Source organism: Netta rufina (genome assembly GCF_964035555.1).
Source record: "Netta rufina genome assembly, chromosome: 3".
NCBI classification, from domain to species: Eukaryota; Metazoa; Chordata; class Aves; order Anseriformes; family Anatidae; genus Netta; species Netta rufina.
Genome location: NC_140125.1, coordinates 2,392,916 through 2,416,738, shown reverse-complemented (window position 1 = coordinate 2,416,738; position 23,823 = coordinate 2,392,916). Strand labels below are relative to the sequence as shown.

The 23,823-nt window shown below is 45.1% G+C and overlaps 1 protein-coding gene across 1 annotated transcript in view; it reads left to right on the top strand.

Annotated features, from left to right (window-relative positions):
- The window catches only part of SLC24A3 (solute carrier family 24 member 3), a gene marked incomplete at its 5' end in the record, with an annotated part of 194,219 nt that overhangs the window by 18,985 nt on the left and 151,411 nt on the right, over nucleotides 1-23,823 (top strand). Inside the window, one exon of the mRNA XM_084283606.1 lies at nucleotides 10,721-10,858. Within this exon, the coding sequence (XP_084139732.1) occupies nucleotides 10,721-10,858 (138 nt within the window). The remainder of the gene's footprint in view (nucleotides 1-10,720; nucleotides 10,859-23,823) is intronic.

The window sequence follows — 23,823 nt, the reverse complement described above, 5'->3', positions numbered from 1 at the left end:
CCAGCTCTATCAAGAAAGATGTACCGTGCTGGGGTGCAGCAGAAATCATGCCTGGCAGTCAGCAGCTGCCAAGCAGCAGAGATAATATCACCAGTGTTCAGGCCCTGCATTTGTAAAAGCTGAAATGTTAATGAAATGAAAAGGCTGGCAGAAGAGTTATGATACCCCAGAGAAATGAAACTAATGGAGAATCAGATTAAAAATACGGAGCACTGCTGTATAGATCACCGGGAAACTGTCACCTTGAGTGTCACATGTGGCTTCAGTGGAGGCAGAGAGGAAAGTCCAAAGAAAAATGATGAAAATGATTAGGGGCACAAAAAGATTATCATAAGAAGAAAAAAAGAGTGCTTAGTCTATAGAGGATTTGAATCACAGGAGATGTGAAGGGAAATTTTACAAGTGGTATTTTTTAACTGCTCAGCTATTTCTGTTGTACGTAGATGTAAGGCAAGAAGAAGGGAATGGCTAATTTAATGGTCAAACTGATAGAATAATAAAGACAAATTTCTGCACGAACTGTGCAATGAAAACTCAAGGCAGTCTAGGATAATCTGATATGCTGTGACAATCTTTGACATCAGACAGCAAACAAGAAGTTTCATCTTCAGTTATCATGCTTAAAACTAACATTGTTGAGAGGATGGTGAAGAAGTGCCTACAGAAATCTCCAGGTTCTTCTGAATCTGCACACTGCCCAGAGGATGAGTGCTGCATCCCTCTGACATCCCTCCTAGCTGAGCAAGCTCAGGTCCTCATGGCTTCTGCAGCAGTGACAAGGAGTGCTACCGCTCTGGAGGGAAAAGAAGGAGACTCTTTTATACCCATTTAATTAGCAAACATGAGAGAATGCAGTAAAATTGCAGGTTTGTGTTGTGCAGCATCTAGGTTTCAGTCTGTGCTCCAGATTATGGCAATGCCTTCCTCAGTCTTACTGCATATGCTGTGATTGCCTTTAGTTATTGCGTCCCCATTGTTCATTTTACCTTTGGTTTTCCCATTTGGGAGTAGGTTTTGGTGGTATTTCTCTTTAAGTGAAACAGCAGTGAACGGTAGATTTGATCTCTTGCAGATGCTTGTCCATCATCTAAGCTTTGCTATGTAAAGCACTGAGATAATCGTATATCACAGAATGGTTTAGATTGGAAAAAATGTTAAAGACCACTCAGTTCCACCCCCCTGCCATGGGCAGGGATGCCTCCCACCAGACCAGGCTGCTCAAAGCCCCATCCAGCCTGGCCTTGAACACCTCCAGAGATGAGGTATCCACAGCTCCTCTGGGCAACCTGTATGAGTGCCTCTCCACCCTCTGAGTGAAGAATTTCCTCTTAACATCTAAGCTAAATCTCCCCTTGTTTAGTTTAAAATTGTTTCCCCTTGTCCTATTGCCATCTGCCTGAGCTGCTTGCATTTCCCAGTTAGGTTGGATGTGAAGGCGTGGAAGAGGTTGGTCTGAGGTAAACCACAGGATGAAATACTTTTAAGCTAAAGGATGGGCAAGCTTCACTCTCCAGCAGCCTGATGCTGACCTTGCTGATGGGCAGGCGCTGCAGAGGAGTTCCCCCATGTTTCCAAAGTGTTCCCCCAGCAGGACACCTGTGCCAGGTGGCATGCTTTGCATGGACCTTCTCCATCTGCCTGTGTCTGCAGAAAACCTTGAAGTTTTCTCTGCCTACAAGATGGGAATAGGGGGAGACTTGAGCAGAGTGCATGTGGAAATCTCATTTTCAGACAATAGGTAACTTTCCTGAGTTAAAATGAAGTTACATTTTTTGCCATTCTTCACACTGCTGTGGAGGTGTCACCTGGCCTTCAGAGCATGCTCAGCCTTATGGCCTGCAGCTGAGCTGCGTTGAGTGTGCCACTTTCCAGCTGCTGCTCGTGGGCTCCACAGCAGCCAGGAGGGCCAGAAGCTGCTTTGGGGGGCACATAGGCTCCCACGTGCTCTGCTGGTACCAGTTGCTGAGCCTCTGCCTGGAGCCCACCCAGGCAGGCCTGAGAGTGGAGGCTGTGTGGTGCCGGGGCCAGCACCTGTGGTTTTCCCAGGTAGGTTCTGTTCCTCTGAGGGTGCAAACGCAATGCGTTGCTGATACCATGTGGTGTGTTGGGACTGCGACAGGTCTTTGGGCGCGGAGAGTCAGCCCATCTGGTGTCTGTGAAGGGGTCTTCTTATTGGAGGAGAGGAGGATTGGTTTGGACAAAGACCCTCGCTGGGGCAGCTGCTGGTAGGGGAAAAGCCAGACTGCTGGTTCCTCGTAGCAACCCTGACACCGGGATGGATCTCTAACTTCTGCAACAGAGAGCAAGAGGCAGTTGGGATATAACTGCATCTGGGAGTTTTGTGGGTACTCTTTTTTTCTGCTAGTGATTACGTACAGACATGGTGCTGCAGGGGCTAAGAGTTATGACCCTGGTTATGCCCCTTTTTGGCTGTGTTCGGGAGCTTGAGTGTTCTTGCCTTGTCTGACAGCAGAAAGGTCAAGTTTGGGGCAGGGTGCACTGTCTCCCCTGGAACTCTCCAGCCATTCCTAAGGGAGCAATGGGGGCGGAAAAGGCTGGAGAGCAACTTTGCAGAGCAGTGACTGACACTTTGCCTGGCAGGGAGGCATCTGCATGCTGCTCCCTGCTCCGGGGAACCAAAATCGTCTCTCCCATGGAGCAAGTGTCTGTCGGGAAATCTTCTGGTCGCAGGGGGTAGCCCCGTCCCATGCAAGAGGGACAGTCACAGCGCGTTCCTGCCCACATTGCCTGGGGGGGCCGCAGCTGCTGCTCTGGGCACGCAGTGATGGCTGTGATGCTGCCGTGGTCTTCCTCAGCAGCTGCCCATGCCTTAACGGAGGATTTCACCATCCAAACTAGTGTATTCTGCAGGCTCCCAAGAGCTCTTCCCGGTATGCTGGCCTATGAGCGGCCACCTCCCTTTGTGCTGTGTGGCCGGCAGTGTGATCTTCCAGGGCAAGCTGCTTCTCCACTCTGCACCTTCCTTATGGCCTGCCATCTGGCTAGGTCTTCTGTGCAGGGTCCTGGCGTATTTATCATGTGCCTGTAACTTCTCTGTGGCCTCTCTGCTCTGCTTGCTCTACGCAAGTATTAATAATGATGGTGGCCTGGCCAAAGTGCCTCCCCTGCCCTTTCCACCTAGACTGATACAGAAATACAGCCTTGAAATCAGATAGAGGGAACAGGCTGCCAGGTGTAGTTTTTTCATTTTAGCTTTTTCCCTGAGGATGCTCTATTTATGGTCTTTGCTGCTGATGGTTCTGAAAGGAGAACATCTCCCAGATCAGACTGGAAAGAAAGATAATCCATTTCTGAAACGCTTATGCAATCCTGAGCTCAGATTACCCTGTGAAAATCCGTGGCATTTCTGTCGTGCCGGGGAGATGAGACATGGGGATGTGGGCTGGCCAGGTGCTCACCTGCCGGAGCCAGCAGACAGCTGGATGTTCCAGGTCTTTCCTCCCCCAGAAAACTTGCCCTGTTATATTCACAGTAGGGAAACTTCATGGGGAGGGAGATAATTCAGCTGGTTCCAAAAAAAAAAATATTCAAAAAACTGAAACAGCCACCATCCAAACAATAGATAAAAGGGAAAGATGAGAGAGGAGGGAGGGCAAACATATTCCAGAAAAGCTGTGCTGTTTTTGGCTTCAGCCAGCAGGACCTAGCAGTTCGCATAGAAAGTAGTTTATTGTTAGTGAGAGACGAGGATACCTGCCAACGCTGCGAAGCAGCGTGCTTCTAAAAGCATTGTGCTTCTAAAAGGCCACAGCAACGGATCTGTCCCTTCGTCAATTTGGCTGGCCAGCCACTGCTCTGTCAGCTCCTCGCTGCCTACTAGTGCCTTTCATTGCCACTGCACTTCTGCGCCCCAGCATTGGTGCTGAGCTGCAACACAAATCCTCCGCTGCTATAGATCAGTTTATATGCTGGAGCTCAAGGAGTTATATCCCAGCTGAACATTGTGCCTGAGTGCTTTCTAATCCTCCCATTAACCTAAGGCTGTCTTGTCTGCTGACTCAGCCCCACTCTGAAGGAGAAGTGCTGTGATGCACTCGAGTAAAATTGTGTCTGTACATAAGTGTGGTTCAGGAGAGCTTTTCAAGACCCCGATTCATCCCCTCATCTTCCCCTTAACTCCCTGATTTATCCTCTCACCTTCCTCTTAACTTTTTTTCTTCTCTTTTCCTTCTAGTTATGGGGTAACATATTTTTTGTGGATTGGGTGCAATGTGCACTGTTTTGTGGCTGGGTCCATGCAGTGGCCTTCTGATCTGATGATGGCATTGGGGTGAGGAGTGTTTGAAACCAGCAGCCTGGAGAGAAATCTGCTAATAGTTCCCCTCATGTGGTGGCAGGCATTTAGAGCAGGGACTGTATGTATATTAGTTGCTGGGCCTCATGGTAGGTATGAACTTGCAATATGTGCTGGTCTGCACTAGGGCAGTGCCGTGTTTGGGACAGGTGCTGCTTGCATGCAGTGCCCAGTAGAGTAGCATCAGCACCTCCTTCCATCTAGAGCCCCTCAGTGCTACTGGACTAGAAGTAATTAACGGCCCTATTGAGGGGGACAACTGTGCTCGTTTTTATGTCAGTAAAAGGACAATGCTCTCTGTGGGAGTGTTGGTGAAACCTGTATGAAAATGTTCTTTGCTGGGGAGCCATGTGGCTGCAGGCAAGCTGGGAACCTTTGCTGCCACAGGGGCCCGCAGCCTATGCTGCATCACTCACCCCTGCTGAGGTCCAGCTGTGCTTTTGGCCTGATGAGGTCCCATGGCTCGATGCTGAGAGCCAAGATGCCTCTGAGATCAGCACCTAATGGAGCAGCACTGGCATGCTGGGCCTCATTATAACATAGTCTTCATTATAACTCTTCGTGCTGAAAAATGCCAATCAGGATGTGCCTGGTTGTGTTTCTGCAGCGCTGGAAGCAGTGAATGGCAGGCAGAGCCATCTGGAACAGCTTAAGGAGCTCCAGAGTTCCCACATGGAGCTTAGGGTCAGACGCTGAGCATTTTTAGAAGCTTTGGGCGACTCAGTCAGTTCTTCTTTCCACTTTATTTCATTTTTATCATCATAAGTAGAGCAGATCAGCAGTCTTGCTGGAGAGCTTGTTCCCATAGGACTGACACCCCAACCTGGCAGCTACAAGGGTTTGCAGCAAGCAAACACTACTGTGCTCGCTGTGTTATTGAAAGAGGAAAGACCAGTGAAAGTTCACCATCTGCGTTGTCTTACATGTATTATGAAAGGCACTACAGGCACAGAAACAGGGAACAGTGATCCAGGTGCCACTTGTCCATGGAAATATCTCTGGGAGTAAGCAAGAATAAAGCTCTCTAGAAAGAACCTGGCTTCAGAGGCATTAATTCAAAACTGGTGCCAGATCATTGGAGTTATGGAAAATACCTCGTGGCAATGATCAGTGTTCAAAAAAAAATTCTCTCTGGAATATGCCATGGGACAGAACGTTGGGGGGAAAAAAATCTCTACTGTAGCAAAGTTTTTATAGATGTCCCAGTATTATTTTATTATAAATCCAGCGACTAACGCATTAATAAGAAAAATGTCTAGTATAGATACTGGCCTGAACAAAATGACAATATAGCTAACACAAGATGTTTAATAGTTCTTAACTAGCCTGAGAAATTGAAACAAATGGCTTTGACATGTTTCCCATTAAAAATCATCCAATTATAAATAACTGTGTCTTCAGATAGAAAGCTATTGGCTTTCTTTTTCTAACCTTTGTTATTTGTCCTTGAACAATTTTTTACTCCTTGCTGTTTTCACAGTCCTTCTGCAGAAGATAGGATTTTTGTTCTACGTTGTGCTGGCTGTGATTTAGCATATATTTCAATCAATGGATTGGGCTCTTGTTCAACAAAGTAGGGGCTCGGGCCCCACAACTTCTGGCAGATGATGGGAAGCTTCATGTCAGCATAAGTTTTGCATTAGGGCAGATGAATAAAGGATTGCAAGACGCAGTCAGAAATGAGGAGCCAAAAGCACGTGTTGCAAAAGATTTGCTCTCAAAGACTGTGATTGTTGTGCTGCCTGTTTGAAACTGTCCTGCAGGTGAAATAGGGCAAGGTCCCTCGTTTATGGGCTTTTGGGTTCAGTGGAGTGTGAGTCCTGCCATGGGACAGCTGGCCTGCATAATAAAGCTGGTGTGGTGAGAGGAAAGCTTTTGCTGGTGCAAGTTGCGGTTGTGCCCTCAAGTTTGGCTGCAGACAGATTCTGCTGCTAGTTGCGATTTGTGTGAATGCAGAATGAAGCTGTTATAAGCAGGTACTTCTAAACTAATCCTCCCTCCGCCCCCTAATCTATCTCAGATGGCTATTTCTTTCTTTTTTTTTTTTTTTTTTTTTTTGTTTTTTCTCCTCTCTTTCCTTCTTTTGGAAAAGCTTTCAATTGGAGGCCAAAAGCTGTTTTGTGCTGGGAGGAAGTGGGAGAGGTTTCTGCAGGAACCTCTGGGTCACTGCAGTCCTTGTGGGTTCTCCTTGCACTTTTCCTTCCTGTAGCAATGTGCAGTGAAGCTCTGACCGCTGGGAGAGGAGCCTCAGTGCTTTGAAAACAGCTAGCATGTGGAACCGAAGCTGCTTAGCTCAGATTACCAGAGCATGTTTATTATTAAGGAAGATGCCTGATGTTGCATTATTGGGTGCACTCATTTTGAGAAATGCAGTCTGCTTCTATCAGGGATGTTTGTATACGTTTAACTCACAGCTTAAGCTCTCATCCATGCTCACAGACTAAACAAATAGCAAAGAACATTCTCTAAAGTTTGTAAAGCATAGCAAGTGGAGAATAGTGTGTTATTTATTAATTTATTTATTTTGTTTAGGACGCAAGGTACTTAAGGCTGCCTGTGCAATGTGTGATTTTCCCCCTTGTGACTTGGGAGCTGCCCTGACCAGGCTTTGATGTGGGCAAGACAGCAAAGTCTCAGGTTAGCCACCTCCATCTCAATGGAATGAGTTAGAAAAGTAGAGAAATGGTTGGGACCCGCAAGGAACCTTTTCTGTTATCCTTAGGCATCCTCTGAGGCATGTCCCCAAGACTTGAGTCTCACTTCCAGTGCTCTGTGGTCTTTATTCAGAGCGTCCTTCAGACTGAACAGAACTGGGAAGGGTCAAGTTTTAGTGGTGGCTTTAAGTCTCCAGCCACAGGGTGTGGACTGCAGCGTCTGTAGAGTTGAGCCTGCCATTTCTGGCTCGCTTCAAAGTGCCCTATATTTTGGACAAACAACTGCATGTTCTTGCCAGTTGGCAGGACAGCCAGGGTTTGCTACAGCCTGAGCATGTTCAGGAGAAAGGCCATGATAGGCACTTGAAGGGTAACTTGAGTAGCAAAGTCCTTGTGAGAGAGCCCCAGATCTGCTTGGCAGAAGGTGGGTAGAGATCTTCCACATGTTGTGTGTTGTCAGGCTCAAGGTCTCTCCTGCAAGATGGTTGATGTAGGTGCCTGCTTGAATTGGGTGCTTTGGCTTCTTTAAAGAAATATATTTTTTTCCTCATTTGAATTGAGAACTATATAGGAAGCATGGAACCGATACATGAGTATGTCCTTTCAGTTAAACAGGTAGACATGACGTGTCCAAGGCTGACCAGCATTGTACTAAGAATGCCATGGAAAACAGCCATCTGTTCTTGTTGACCTTGCTAAAATAGAGCTTTGTTTCATGGTACCTTGCAAAGCTGAAGATGGGAGTAAAGCAAGGAAAGGGTTAGAAGTAATGGGACAAAGTAATTGTATGTTACATTTGTGGGGTTACTTGTTACATACTGTTTCCAGAAATCATCCCATACCTTGTAAGTCTGGCAGGAGAATGCAGAGTGAAGTGTTCAGCTGCAACCAGTCAATGAGTTTGGGTCATGAAGCTGCCCTAGAACAACTGCAATTTGATACACTGTGCTGTAAATGGGAGCTGGTGGCATGGCGTGATACGTCTTCAGGTTTATTGCACGCAAATTGGTTTTGGTACCCAGTCAGTTTACCTTTCAGTGTGTTTTTTGCACAGCTGTTATTGCATACACTTGCTTCTCAGTGTCTGCTCTTAAGTTCTTTGTGGCTTCTCTGCAGCGAAGTCCTGATGTTCATCCCCCCTTTATTCATCTTTTGCTGGAGTTGAAGATGTGTTGCTCCAGTCTCCCCGTTTTACTGCTCTGCTACTTGTCTTCCAGGTTCCAGGTTGATTCTTGTTTCACTGGTTGATGGCCTAGGAATAGACTTCTGGGATTGGTTTTTAGTATTCTCAGCAGCAATTGTGTGTAGTGCTGAAAACATGTGTGATGGCATGCAGTGGTTTTGCAATCCAGTCTGGGTCTCACTAGCAAGGAAACTGGCAAGCAAAAACAAGATGGCTGATATTTGGAAAATGTGAAGTCATTAATGCACACATGCTTTGTGTTTGAAGGACTTTACATGTGAGGGCATGGTAGAGAGTAAATTCAGACCCCCTGGTCTAAAATGGCTAACACCAGCTGGGCTGAGGTTTATCCCTTTTTCCATAAAGTACCTCCCTGATGTCTGTAGGTATTACTTGACAATTTGAAGTAGGGAAGGTTTCTGAAGTGGCTCAGAGGCATGCTCTGGCCCCATACCCTGTGATCTTAGTGGCTGAAGTGAGGCTGTGTTGGGTGGGAATAACAGTGCATTTGGGCTTAATAACTGTTCTGAGGGTAGATATGGCCATATTCTTGTAAAGATGCATTTATCAGTTGTTTTCTGCTCTGTGAGCAGAACCTGAAGGAAGCTGTACACTTCATGTTTATGAATGAATGTTTCATAATGCATTGAAAAGCTGCTGGCTGGCCCAAGGTTCAGGAGCCTTTCCACTGACATGGAAATTGGACATTGCATTGGACACAAGATATTGAAATGGGTCCCTGTTGACCAGTTTGGTCAATATAGCTTTCCAACCTTTATTACAAAACATAATTTTAAATGGTGATTGCTCCTGCACCTCAGTACCCTCTCTCTTGCAGTCTCCTTCTCCTGATGCCTGTCATGGTGCAAGTTGCTGAGCTGTGCCTCTGCAGGCACAAGAAGCCACACACTCTGTGTAGGCAGAGCTTTCCTAGCACCTGCTGAGCACGTTATTAATCACAGAGAAACCTACCTGTCTTCTGTGTCAAAGCCTGCCTCTCTTAGGACTCATTCAGCAGCCAGCTTGATCTCAGTCCTAAGCAGAAGTGTCTGAAGTGTTTTCTCACCATGTGCAAAATTCGGTAGACTTTTGCTGGTACTGTGGTACTGAAGAGCAGTGAGATGCCTACAGAGCTAATGAATTTTGTAGGTGTTTATGGATTTTTTTTTTGCTTTTTTTTTTTCCTGGCAACAATGGATGATACTTCAATTTTAAACTGATTTTGCACTTAAAACTCCTTGTGAGATTTTAGACGCACTTTTACTATGAACATTTTCAATAAGTGAAGTTGTGAAGGAATGGACCTGACTCCTTCTGGTGGTTTTACTCAGGTGAGAAGCCGAGTTTCATCATGGCCACTCTCACTCCCCCTTCTCAAAGGGGAAGGGGAAGAAAATACAGCACAAAAGGCTCCAGGGTTGAGGTAAGGATAGGGAGATCACTCAACAATTACCGAAATGGGCAAAGCAGACTCAGAGTAGGGAGATAGTAAGATTTATTGCCTCTTACTAACAAGCTAGAGAAGTGAGAAACAAAGGAAAGAAACCAAAGATGCTTTCCCCCATCTACCCTCTTCCACCTCCTCCCCACAGGTGGTGCAGGGGAATGGGGGTTGTGGTCAGTCTGTAGCACTTCGTCTCTGCTGCTCCCTCTCAGTCACTCTCTTTCTCTGCTCCAACATGGGGTCCCTCCCATGGGATGCCGTCCTTCCCGAACTGATGCTGCATGGGCTTCCCACAGGCAGCAGTTCTTCATCAACTGCTCCAGATATGGGTCTGTACCATGGGCTCCATCCATCAGGAGGAAACTGCTCCAACCTGGGTCCCCCACAGGTGGCAGCTCCCCCATGGAGCTTGCTCCTGTGTGGGCTCCTCTCCATGGGCTACAGCTCCAGCCTGGAATCTGCTGTGGTGGGGTTCCTCCACAGGCTGCAGCCTCCGTCAGTGCAGGGCCACCTGCTCTGCTGTGGTCTCCTCCACGGGCTGCAGCGTGGAACCCTGCTCCACCGTGGTACACTATGGGCTGCGGGGGGACAGCCTTCTCCACCGTGGGCCTCACCACAGGTCGCAGGGGACTTCTACTCTGGTGCTTGGAGCACCTCTCCCCCTCCATCTTCACTGACCTTGGCACCTGCAAGGCTGTTTCTCACTCCTCTCTCTCTCCCAGCTGCTGTACCACAGCAATTTGTTCCCTCTCTTAAATATGCTTTCACAGAGGTGCAAACAATATTGCTTATTGGCCTGCCTGTGGCCAGTGACGGGGCCCTTATCTTATATGGAGCAGCTTCTGGATTCTCCTTGCAGAAGCCACCCCTATGGCCCCCTGCTACCAAAACCTTGCCACGTAAACACACTACACTCCTCGTGTTTTTGGGACTAGCTGGGATGTAGAGCTAGCAGCAGCATACCTTTCCAGTGGGGTTTGAAATGCCTCTGTTTTTAATGCAAGGGGCACTGAGTCTGAAACACAAATGTTCTTGGGTGCTCTAAACATTTAGGAACACAATCACGAGTCACCTTTCCTGTGCAGTCTCATGTATCTGATTTTTTGTTTGTTTGTTTGTTTTAGGTTATGATGCTTTGAGCTTTTCTGTGGAAATTGATGACAAATGGAGTGGGAGACAGTTACTGCAAGCAAATGAGGACAACACGACTGAGGTCCCAGAGGATGGGGGGCAGGTCTATGTCAGAAATTGCACTGAACCAGGTAGGAATGAAAGTTGCTTCCAGGCCCTCAGTTTTATGGTTGGCTTTCTTACTTCCAGATGTCTGTACTAGTTTCACCTTTACTGCCAAAAGCTTTTCCTTATTTTTAGGTCTATAAACATCCTTTTTTTTTTTTCCTTGTACATGTGCACCATATGGATCTTGTACCCCCCTCTGTGGGTGGGGATAAGAAGAGGGCCTGCTGTTAGCTAGTGTACAAGACAACATTTAACATATGCTGACTGTCAAATCTTGAGACGTGTGCAAAATGCTCAGTGCTGAGATCTGAAGAGGAATACTGTCTGTGTTTATTGCGTAAACATTACATTCAGTTTTTGTGGTGGGATTTACATAATGAATATATGTGTTAGCAGGAGTATTATTTGTGATATTAGTATGTAGTCATATCTTTAGTACTTGTAGTTCCAGCAAGCAGTGGACCCAAAGAAATTTAGTTTGTAGATTAAAGTTTCACAGTTGAAATTCCATGTTGATTAGCTGATGTGGAATAGAGCTTAGATCATAACCTAGCTTTTTCCTCAGAGAAGGACCTTACCGGGGTCCTCCTCATTTCTATGACTCCTGTTTTTATGAAAGTCATAGGAACGCGATGGCATTGAAACTCTACTGCTCTGCTATGCTTGGTTGAAGTTGATTGACTTATTCAGAAGCTTTTTGGGGAGGTGGCCACAAACACGTATTGTCTGTATTCATGTGCTTCATGTGTCCCACTGCCGCAGGGGTCCAAATACAGCTAGAACCACAACTGCTTGGGTCAGTGGGATTATTTAACTGTAGGAGATGAGATGATGTGTTCTTTCAGCTTGCATTTTCTGAGCTGTTTGGACCATTTTTCAATGTATTTTGAGTATTCTTAAAGTCCCCTTCTATTTAGAGGCAATTTTCTTTTCCCTTTATTAAAAGAAGAAATCATTTGAAACCCTGTACAAAAAGAAATCTTTCTGTGGACGTTAGGGAAAAGAACAAGATGGGGTATCTTTTTGATTTACATCCAACTGATTGTGTTGTTTTTATTTTTATGCAAATAGAAGTCATTGTAATGTATCACTAGTAAAAAGGGGAAGCTTCAGTCTTTTTCCTTTTCACAGAGGAGCTTGGAGTTCGTTTCCTCAAATTTCAGATAGGGAAGGTGGAAGGGTTTTCAGGGCTTATGTGGGTCATATGCCCCAGGAGAAATTCTAATAAATACAGTTCTTGCTGCATTTCTCTGTGTATAATTTTTTCTCTCCTGTAAGCCTTATTAACATTTCTGGAGAAATGGATGATCGTATTTTTTTAGACAGCAGAAACTAGTACAAAAATTATTCTTGTTCCATTCTTTACTTATTTGCGTATCTCCAGAGTAGTGCAGATTCTTTCTTACAGCCTCATATCAACACATATAATAATCCCCTCCCCAAATACATGTATGTAAGCTTCTGCTGTCTCACCATCCTCAGCTATTTCTACTGTCTTTGCCAAATAAAATGGACTGTATGAAATGTATGGGATTTTATTTGTTGTGTTTCTCCTTTCTTCCCAGAAGATAAAACAATAATTACTTAGTGCATTATATAGTGTTGAGGAGTGAGAAAGTAGAAACGCTGATGTGAGTTACTGTTTTTTCTTTGAATTGTCATGGAATTGCTACAGAATACATTCTCTAATGGCGAACCAGTTAGAATTACTGTAGGAAAGAAAGCAGAAGTAACAAAGTTTGGGGTCCATGTGTTGTTTCAGTTTTCTTTTGGAACATTAGCAAATTAGTAAATCATTAAAGCTATACCGGATGGCATTCAGAAGTGTTCAAGTTGTATTGTGTTAAATGGGGGCAGGATTCTACTGAAGTGTCTGTGAAAGGTATCTGTTGACGGACTTCAAGCCACACGCAGAATGTTTCAGATCTGTTTTTTCAGCTAATGAAGCAAGTGAAAGAAGAGCTGGTAGAAGAAATGCTGTTAATAGCTTAGAAAAATCTTTTTGTTCTGAATATTTGTTGTGCTGTGTATGGTAACATAAAAAAGCAAAGTGTTCTCAGTTGTACTTTGAGAAGAATTTCAAAATTCTCAATTTTCCCTGCAACTCAGAGTGATGCCAGACTTCTGAATCTTGCACAAAATGGGCCACCTGTTATGAGCCCATACAACGTCATCCTGTTTCTCTCTTCCTTACGCAAAGGAGAGAAACAGCCATTCAGTAAATTGAAATGGGACCCAAGGATGGAAATGGGCTGCTGAGGTTGCTCTAGTCAAACACAGCTTTAACTGTCATCCAAGCAGCGTTAACGTGCACTGATACTTGCAGGTTTAGACCTAGAACATGAGACAGCAAGCAGAGATCCTGTCTGCACTGTAAGCTGCCAAATCATAAAGAAATTAAGCATGTGGAGGCAGGAAAGTGGAATTTTACCTTGTCATTGATTTTGGTTTAGTACTAGCAATAAGAAGAGGTAAAATATTTCTGATAAAAATCCTGTTCTTAAACTAACTGCATCACTAGCTGAAAGATTTATTTTCTTATTTTACTCATTGATTATTTGTAGTTGTTTAAATGGAAGAAAAGAGAATAAAGGAGGGTTTTGCTTGTTGGGTACTTCTTGTTAGCTGGTGTTTGTTAACGCCTTTAGCTGTCCCAGTGAGCTTTGTGGTTGGAGCTGGTATTAAAACTTTACTGATTATTTATTAAATTAAAAGTTTCTTTTTAAACACTCCTTGCTGATTTGATCTCCTGGGTTCCCAATATTGATATTTGGCCCGTATAACTCCTTCCATGTACACATGGGCTCAGCTGGGGCAGGAGAGCCGCTTATTTCCAGAGCTGACTCCTGGGCGAAAGCCCTTTCCTTTTCCTTTCCTTTCCCTTCACACCCTCACTTCTCCAGATTTTTTTTACATGGGGTAGAAAAGCATTTTTTGGCTAGTTTGCTGGCTTTTGTTTTACAATGAGAAGACCTCATCTGTTTCCAACAGTTTTCATGTGTAAAAGTATAGTTAGATGTTGGAGTGGTTCAAATCGGTGTACAATTTTGATACTAGTACTTGTTAACCAAGGCTGATCAAAGACTTGATTCAATACCCTTTGATGGCAGTGAAGACCTCCTTTCACTGGCTTATATTAGTGGTAGATAAGCCCTGAAGCCCAAGGTCCAGCTCTGAAGTGAAAATAGAGACCTTGTCGCATTAAGGGGTGTAGACAATTAACTGTTATGGGTCTGGTCAAATTTCAGGTACTGAACTATCACGGTCATGTATTCTCCAACAATGTAACACTCTAGTTGCATTCAATGAGAACTTTCATGGCTAGGAACAAAACAATTAAGTGCAATTTATTACAGCAGCAGGTACACAGGTTCTTTAGATTGCTGGTGATAAATTCACTGTCTGCAAAAGCAAGCTAGCACACATGAAATACACAGGTACTCATCCTGGCTTTTAATGCGTTAAAAGGCACAAAGACTCTAGAGATCTCTAAGTTTCCACGGAGACACCCAGTATAACCAAGTGTTCAAATCTCACCCAAAGGTGTCCCAAAGGGGGTGGAAGAGAGGCTCAGCCCGTCAACTAATCCCTGAAGCCAGGATGGTACCTTCCCTGACATCCCCTCTCTCTTGAGCCAATTTACATTATTTCTATATTTTAGGTGGAGCTTGAGTGACTCTAGTCAAGCATATCTTGGTTATCACAGAATAATTGGTAAATCATTCTCGTTTTTGTTTAAAGGTATAGGCTCCGAGAAATTTAGAGCACATGCTCAGTGAGGAGTGGTCTCACCTTAGAGGCAGGTAGCTTTTGGGATTGAGGTGTGTTTTGGTATTATAATGATATTGTAATGCGCAAAAGTTTACTAGGGTACAGCATTTTGTCAAAAACATGACAGGTCGTTGGCTCAGAGTAACACATGTGCAGCTTATCGGTCTCGGTGTGCACAAGAACGATCGAGTTCCCCTCTTGTCATGGAGCCTATCTGTGATGTCTCCACTCTGCTCTATGCTCCGTACTGCTCCTTTGAGTCAGCACACCAGGTTCCCCCAGTGCAATAGTATCTAAGGTTGGAAGCCTAGGGAAGGCTCAGGTAATGCAGCTACGCCTCAGTTCACTCTGAAAGCCTCTTCAATGCTGTACATTTTCTTTAAAATGTGAATATAAGTTGAATTTTCCTAGTCACATTAGGCAATTACTCAACAGACCTGAATTAGCATAGAAATGAGCATAAAAATTCAACAACTTGTTTTTCTTTGCCTTTTCTTAGGGATTGCCTTTACAGTGCTGCTTAAGGAAATTGAGGCAATTGCTAAAATTGTGGTATTGCTGAGAATAATATGACATGAGATGCATAACCTGGGGTGTCTGTTATTTGTGAATTGTCATAGCTTAATCCTCCTTAGCATCCCCACAAGAGTTTCACTTACATCCATTTGGTCTTCAGGTGCTGCTTCTTCCCTTTGGTGGGGATTTGAAGGAAAAAGCTGTCTAAAAAGACTTTTTTTTTTCTTTCCCCCCCGTATGTTTTCAAAATTTAGGTCTATGAAAACTTACAGCTAGGCAAAAAGGAGGGTTAAAAAAGGCAGTTTTGCATCATGCTGGGTTGTGGGGAGCCAAGGATAAAATGCCTTATTATGAAGCGTATTGTGCTTTATATATTACATTGCTTGGCTACTGTAGTTTGGTAGCAGTAAACACAATGCTAGAGGGAACATCTTTTTTTCTTTCTTTAACTGCGTATATATTTTCAGGCTCACTTAAAACCCTAGCATGACTTTTGCCAGCCGCTATTTTTATTTTTTTCTAATAGTTTATTGAATGGACTATCTACTAGCATTTTATTATGAGAACTGCTTGAAATAGTGGTTTGAGTTTTTTTTTTTTTTCTGACTTTTCACTTGAAACATATGTTGTAGAAATATTAAGGGGCTGAAATGGACATAATCCAGCCTAAAAACTGTATTTTGTAATTTTTGGTCCTCCTTTTGTAATTTTTCACTCTGTGAAGCTGTTGCAATTGGCATGATAGCATGGTCATTTTGAGCAGTTACATTTAAAATGCACCGCTTGTTCTGTGCTAGGTAGCCTCGATTCACAGAACCCCTGGAGTTTTTGGGCCTAGAAATATGGCACTTGGAAATAAATGTCAATTAAGAGACCACTATGTTTCCTTTGAAAAACCTGTTGGAGGTAGCTGATTCGTGATGGCACAGCAGCCTTCCTGCTAGCTCCTGTGCTCAGTCAGTGCATACGGAACGAGTAGGAGGCTGCGTGCATGGTCTGCTGAGGGCCCGTCTCTGTCAGCAGCTGGTGCTCCGCTATGGGTGGTGTGGGTGGCAGGGCACTCATCCCCCAGGCAAGGATGAGATCCTGCCCTTAAAAGATGACCCCCTATCTCTGCAAGTCTACTACATTTTTTAGCTATTTGTTGCTGTGGGATCTAAGGATCTGCAATCATGCTTGTTAATGTCAATTTCAGCCTTATTGCTGTGAGCCCTGCTGAAAGAAAAAAGTGTTCAACATTTGCTCTGCCATGATTCTTCTGTAGAATTTGATTGTGTTAAGTGCTTATGGAGGCAGAACAGGAAAAAAATACATATATAGATTTTTTTTTTTTTTTACTAAAGAATCTCTACTCTTGTATTCTGCTTTCTTATTTTCTAATCCTGTAGTCATACCTGCTCAGTCCTTCCCTCTTGGCTCCCTGGTGGCTGTTCATGGGAGTATCTGACAGCTGTCATGCAGCAAATGTTCTGGCCTCTCATGCCATCTTGTCCTTGCAGTGTCTGTGTGAAGGTGTATGGAACTACAGATGGAGAACAAAGTGGATAAGGTTTATTCTTAAAAAAAAATAAATAAATAAAAATGTGATATTGTTTAAACACTTGTGATTTGGGATTAGGCTTGGCAAACGTTTTTTAATAAAAAATATGAGGAAAGAGTCAGAAATACTTATGTTACTACAGGCAAAGTATCACTTAACCATGTAGTCCTGTATAAAAGTGTGACTGACCCACTGGAAGCCAGAAAAAAAAAAGGCTTCAGGTATTTTAATCTTCAGCTTTGGGTCAGGTCCATGTGCTACCAAATTTGGAGTTCGGCTTGCACTTGAGAAATTCAGAGGAAGTTGCTGTTAGTCAAGACTTAATTTTGAAGTCTTAACAGGAGAGCTGGGCTAAAGCCTTGTTCCTATGGGGTGGGGAGAAGCTCACAGACTGCACTGGGATGGGGTGTGATTTGTCTAGAAACTTGCATTGAAAGCTGCTTGATCCCTTTCAGGAGGATCCTACAACGTCCCTCTGGACAACCAGAAAAATGTGATGGGCTCCCAGAGGCAATCTGCCCTCTGAGAATAGGAGAGAAGTCTCTGAGGGAGTTGAGCAGTATTGCAGCATGGGAAAGTGACCACAGTCTGGTCACTTGCTTATGTTGGTCATTTACTGCATTTGTCCTATTGCAGAGACCTCCTGGAGATGCTGACAGCACGAGAAACGAAGTGGAGGAAGGTCAGATGGGTGTTAGCTGGAGTCCTAACAGGTCTGCAGCACTGCAAAGCTTGTGTAGCACTGACAATGTGGTCAAAGGGATAGGAGAGGACAGGTCCCATTATGCAGTGGGAGCACCTGGCAGCCACAGGGCTGAGGCAAAGATTGGTCTGCCTGCCAACCTGCTGGAGAGCTGCAGGGAGCAGGCAGAGCCTGCCAGCTGAGTTCATGGCAAGTCGAGGTCCTGGTGCCACTGCCAGTTAGCTCTTCGCTGGACTGACGTATGTTTCTGCTGACAAGCTGTCATCATGTTCCTCCCCCAGTGTTACCGCTTCCCACGTACTTAGTCGCTGCTCCTGTGCCGAAAAGGCTGAAGATAAAATAACAGTCCTGCTTAAGCGTGCCATTTTGACGTCATTATCAGTAATAACAGGAAATGTGTGATTCCTACAGAAACTATAAGAGCTTGCTAGATTCATTTATACCCCCAGGCACAAAAGCGTTTAATTTAAATAGCCAAATAAGTTTTTATGCAACTATTTCTTTTGTTTCCTTCACTTATTTCAGCAGCAACTTTTCCTTTTATTCATATTTCTCCAGTGAGTCATGAATTATGATAATGTAACTTGCAGTGCTTAGCTATGAAGTGGGTAATTCTTCCATATTGCTTGCTTATGCTTGTTACTGTTTATTTAGAAAGCACTTTTTGGTTTGAACTGCAAACTTTAACCCACAAGTAATGTGGTGTGGTGTTCTGTTTGTTTGTTTTTAAGCCAAGACAAGACCTGAACCACCTTGTGTAAATTTGTTTTCTGAATTCATAGAATCATAGAATAGCCTGTGTTGAAAAGGACCTTAAAGATCGTCTAGTTTCAACACCCCTGCTCTGAGCAGGGTTGCCAGTCACTGCAGCAGGCTGCCCAGAGCTGCATCCAGCCTGGCCTTGAATGCCTCCAGGGATGGGGCATCCACAACCTCTCTGGGCAACCTGTTCCAGTGCCTCAACACCCTCCGAGTGAAAAACTTTTCTCCTAATTTCTAACCTAAATTTCCCCTGTCTTAGTTTAAAACCATTTCCCCTTGTCCTATCACTATCAACACATATAAACAGGCATTCCCCCTCCTGTTTATACATTCCCTTCAAGTACTGGAAGGCCACAATGAAGTCTCCTTGGAGCCTTCTCTTCTCCAAGCTATCAAGCCCAGTTCCCTCAATCTTTCTTCATAGGAGAGGTGCTCCAGCACTCTGATCATCTTAGTAGCCCTCCTCTGGACCTGTTCCAAGAGCTCCACATCCTTCTTGTGGCGGGGGCCCCAGGCCTGCACGCAGCACTTCAGGTGGGGTCTCACAAGAGCAGAGTAGAGGGGGACAATCACCTCCCTCTCCCTGCCCCCTTTTTTAATGCAGTCGAGGACACAGTTGGCCTTCTGGGCTGCAAGTGTGCACTGCTGGCTCATGTCCAGCTTCTTGTCCATCAGGACCCCCAAGTCCTTCTCCACAGGGCTGCTCTCAAGTTCTTCTTTGCCCAGTCTATATAAATACCTGGGATTGCCCCAGCCCAAGTGCAACACCTTGCATTTGGCATTGTTGAACCTCATTTGGTTCTCATGTTCCCACTTCTCCAGCCTGTCCAGGTCCCTCTGGATGGCATCCCTTCCCTTTATTGTATCGACTGTACCGCTCAGCTTGGTGTAATCTGCAAACTTGCTGAGGGTGCACTTGATTCAGTCATCTATGTCCTTGATAAAAATGTTGAAGAGCACTGGTCCCAAGAACAACCCCTGAGGGACACCACTTTGATCAGCCTTCACCCAGACATAGAACTGTTGACCACAACCCTTTGGCTGCAACCAGCCAACCAATTCTTTATCCACCTAACAGTCCATCCTTCAAATCCATACCTCTCCAATATAGAGAGAAGACTGTGGTGATGGACCATATCGAAGGCCTTGCTCAAGTCCAGGTAGATAATATCCATCGCCTTTCCTTTTCCACTGATGCTGTCACTCCATCATAGAAGGCCACCAGATTGGTTAGGCAAGATCTGCCTTTGGTGTGCTGGCTGTCTCGGATCACCTCTTTGTCTCGTGCATGCCTTAACATGTCTTCCAGGGGGATCTGCTCCATGATCTTCCCAGGCATAGAAGTGAGGCTCTCCGGCCTGTAGTTCCCCAGGTCTTCCTTTCTCCCTTTCTTAAAAATGGGAGTAATGTTTCCCTTTTTCCAGTCACTGGGGACTTCGCCTGACAGCCATGATTTTTCAAATATGATAGAGAGTGGCTTGGCAACCACATCAGCCATCTCTTTCAGCACCCTAGGATGTATACCATCTGGCCCCATGGACTTATACACATCCAGTTTCCTTGGGCGGACCTGGACTTGTTCCACTGTCACAGTGGGATGGAATCCACTCCTCTCACCCTGTCCTCGAGGTTCAGGATCCTGACAGACATAGGAAACTGGACTACCAGTGAAGACTGAGGCAAAGCACTTATTGAGTACCTCAGCGTTTTCCATGTCTGAGGAAGTCAGTTCTCCCTTCACGTTTACCAGAGGGGGAACACTCTCCTTGGCCTGTCTCCTCATGCCTATGTATCTGTAGAATCCCTTCTTGGTATTCTTCACATCCCTTGCCAAGTTCAGCTCCATCTGTGCCTTGGCTTTCCTCATCCTGTCTCTACACATCCAGACGACACCCCTGTATTCCTCCCAGGCTACACTTCCTGTACATTTCCCTCTTTTCCCTCAGTTTAAGCTGCAGATCCTTGCTCAGCCATGCTGGTCACCCGCCTCCCCTGCTCAGTTTCTTCTGCTGGGGGATGGAGAGCTCTTGCGCTCTCAGAAGGGTGTCCATAAAGAGCTGCCAGCTCTGTTCTCTTCCTGTGCCCTCAAGGACAGTTTCCCAGGGGATTCCAGCCAGTAATTCCTTGAGCAGCTGGAAGTTTGTTCTCCTGAAGTTCAGGGTCCTGACTCTGCTTTTTGCCAGACCTGCGTTCCTCGAGATCACAAACTCCACCAGGGCACGGACGCTACAGCCCAGGCAGCCTCCAATCTTAACATCTCTAATGCTCTCTTCCGCACTGGTGATCACCAGGTCTCGTAAGGCTTCATCTTGTGTTGGTCCATCTATTACCTCGACCAGGAAGTTATGCTCAACAGGCTCCAGGAATCTCCTGGATTGCCTGGAACCCACCATGCCTCTACCCCCAACAGATATCCAGGTGGTTGAAATCCCCCATCAGGACAAGAGCTTGTGAGCGTGACAGTTCTTGCAGCTGAAGCAAGAAGGCCTCGTCAACAACTCCCCCTGATCAGGTGGCCTGTAGCAGACCCCAACCACTAGATACATGTCTTTTTCCAGATCGACCCCTGATTTTCACTCACAAGCTCTCAGCCTGGTCATGGCTGTCTCTTAGGCACAGCTCTTCACAATCTATCCACTTCCTAAGATAGAGGGCAACTCCTCTTCCTCTCATTCCTTGCCTGTCCCTTCTGAACAGTTTGTAGCCATCAACAACCACACTCCAGTCATGGGAATCATCCCACCAGGTTTCTGTGATGCCAACTACATCATAGTTCCTTACTAGCATGGTGGCCTCCAGCTCCTCCTGTTTGTTACCCTTACTGCACGCATTAGAGTAAATGTACCTCAGCTGGGCCACCTTTTGGGAGGGAGAAGCCCTGATACCCTCTTGACCATACTCAGCTGTTTCCATAGTTACCAACCTCTCGCCAACCCTTGTGTCCTTCCTGCAAAATGTTATGTCATCCTCATGCTTCACCAAGCCACGAGACTGCAAGGTCTTGCTAGCACATTCCTCACCCATAAGAACTGGCGTGTTACGTTCAGGCTCCTTTATAGTGTCCCCAGTTCCACCCCCCTTCATACCTACTTTAAAGCTCTGTCAGTGAACCCTGTCAACCGCCATCCTAAAACCCTTTTCTGCCAGAGGAAAAAGCTATTCCTGTCTGTTGTCAGCAGGCCTGGTCTCATGTAAATCAACCCAAGGTCAAAAAAAAAAACAAAACCCTGCCGGTGACACCAGGCTCGGAGCCAATTATTAACACGGTGGCTCATCATGTCCAGTCCCTCATTATTTCCTATAACTGGAGGGATAGTGTAGAGCATGTCTTGTGCTCCCAGACCCTTGACCAGTTTCCCCAAGGCTCTGAAGTCCTTTTCCTTTAATTCTCTGAATTCTTTTCCTTTAAAGATTTGCTCATTATCCAGCATGGGTCTTCTTGGTGAACAGAGTTTGGTAACCAAGCTCTCCTTGATACATGGTGTGGCTTGAAGACAGGAGGAGGAGAAAATGTGGTCCATTGTTATACCACTTTCTCTTGCTTTGAGAGAGGAGTTTTGCAATTGTACTTTGGTTCCTGTGCAGGCATTCTGTACCTGGTAAGTGTTCTCCTAGCTGAAATGTGATATCTGAAACGTTGTTTCCTCTGTATGAAAACAGAGCAGCACAGTCCTCTTCCCTTGAGCAACCTTTGGGTATGGATGTGCAGAAGCACAGCCCAAGTGGACAGTTTACAGCCAAAACTGTCTCTATGCTGAAAAGGAAAAAATTTCACAGAATCACAGAATCATTTAGGTTGGAGGAGACCTCCAAGATCACCTAGTCCAACCTCTGACCTAACACTAACAAGTCCTCCACTAAACCATATCACTAAGCTCTACATCTAAACGTCTTCTGAATACCTCAAGGGATGGTGACTCAACCACTTCCCTGGGCAGCCCATTCCTATGCCTAACAACCCTTTCAGTAAGGAAGTTTTTTCCTGATATCCAACATGTCCCCTGGCACAACTTTAGCCCATTCCCCCTTGTCCTGTCACCGGGCACGTGGGAGAACAGACCAATCCCCACCTCGCTACAACTTCCTTTAAGGTACCTGTAGAGAGCAATAAGGTTGCCCCTGAGCCTCCTCTTCTCCAGGCTAAACAACCCCAGCTCCCTCAGAAGTTGGAGTATTTTAATGAGTGGAGTTTTTCTGAGATACCAGCTCATTTTCGTGCTTACAAACGTACAGCACTGTCCATCACTACTTGGGGTTAGAGGTCATAGAAATTAAGCGTTGGAAGATCATGCTGGGTTTCCACCTTTACCAGAAGCAGTAAACCCTTTAGTGGAGCCTTGATACTTGGGTGTAGAGGTTGACAGTGACTCCTGTATCTATGTAGGTAACACAGATTTCTTGCCTCTTGGTATGCATGTGTGGAGATACAGTGCCAGGCTTAGGCTCCACCCTGTCTAAGCATCCTTGGCATTTTACAAAAGCAGAAGTCAGGGTGTGGTATCTTTACAAGCCTGTGGTCTGATTTATCACGGTGGGCTGGTGGATGGGAAATGAGAAGACACAGAAAATGAGATTCCTCACTGTCCTTTTGCATCTTTCCACCCCTGGAACAGCAGGAAGGCTGTTCAGCAGAGCCAGCTGGTGCTCTCTTCCTAGTGCTGTTTTTACCAAGAACCTCTTCAATTATTGAGGGTTGACTTCATGGACTTGGAAGACATTTTCTGACCTATCTATAGAGTCTGGCAGAAGTCGTATCTTCTGTAGCTGGGATGAACTCTGGGTTTTTAGTTCCACAGTGAATGTAGCACTGTTGCAACTTGTCTTTTCCAGTCAACTTTTAATATACCCATGAGTATGACTGATGTGCAACCACACACACACATTTTTTTAGCATTCAAAAAAAATCTGCCCTTAATTCCCACATTTTTGATCAAATATTCTCATTTCTAGTGGCATCTTTTACCTTTTTATTACTTTTATAACATTACTCTTGTTATTGTGTAATTACATGTATGTGCTATATAACCCAAGTGCAGCACCAGGAATGCTGAGCAATAGTGGAGGTACTGGAGGTACCTGCTGACAGAGCGAGCAAGACAGTGCTTGGCCCATTGCTGTTGAGTTGAGGAAGGCAACCTTCAGAATCAAATGCAGTAGGCTTTTTGGAGAGTGATTTCTTTTTCTCTCTCCTGTCTGAACCAAAATGCAATTAAAAAATCACATTTCCTCAAGCAAAATTACTTCTATTCTTGCAAAACAAACAAACAAAAATTTATTTCTGCCTCACAAGTTGCATAACCTTGCTTTTGCTTGTGGAAACGTTAAACTTACAGCAGTTTATTTTTCTAATAACATCCTTGAGGAATATGAAAAATACGTTCTTCTCTCCCCTAGCTGTAACAGTTCTGTGAATTTGACAGAAATTTGCTCAGACTTTCCGCTCCCACACCCTGCTTGTTTGTTGATTGCTCTCTTCCTCACTTCCCCTCAAAAAAGGGGAAGACTTGACAGAAAGCATGAGCCAGCTTCTCTGAAGACAGTGTGATAACTCTGGAGCGAAGGCTGAAAGGGGAGCAAGTAACGCTCTCTAGATAGGGTCCTCTCCTCGGTGGTCAGAGGGTATTGCTCACTGTCTGGGGATGCAGCCTTGCAAGCCTTGCAGTCTGCAGTGGTGTATTTATTGTCTACACAGGCAT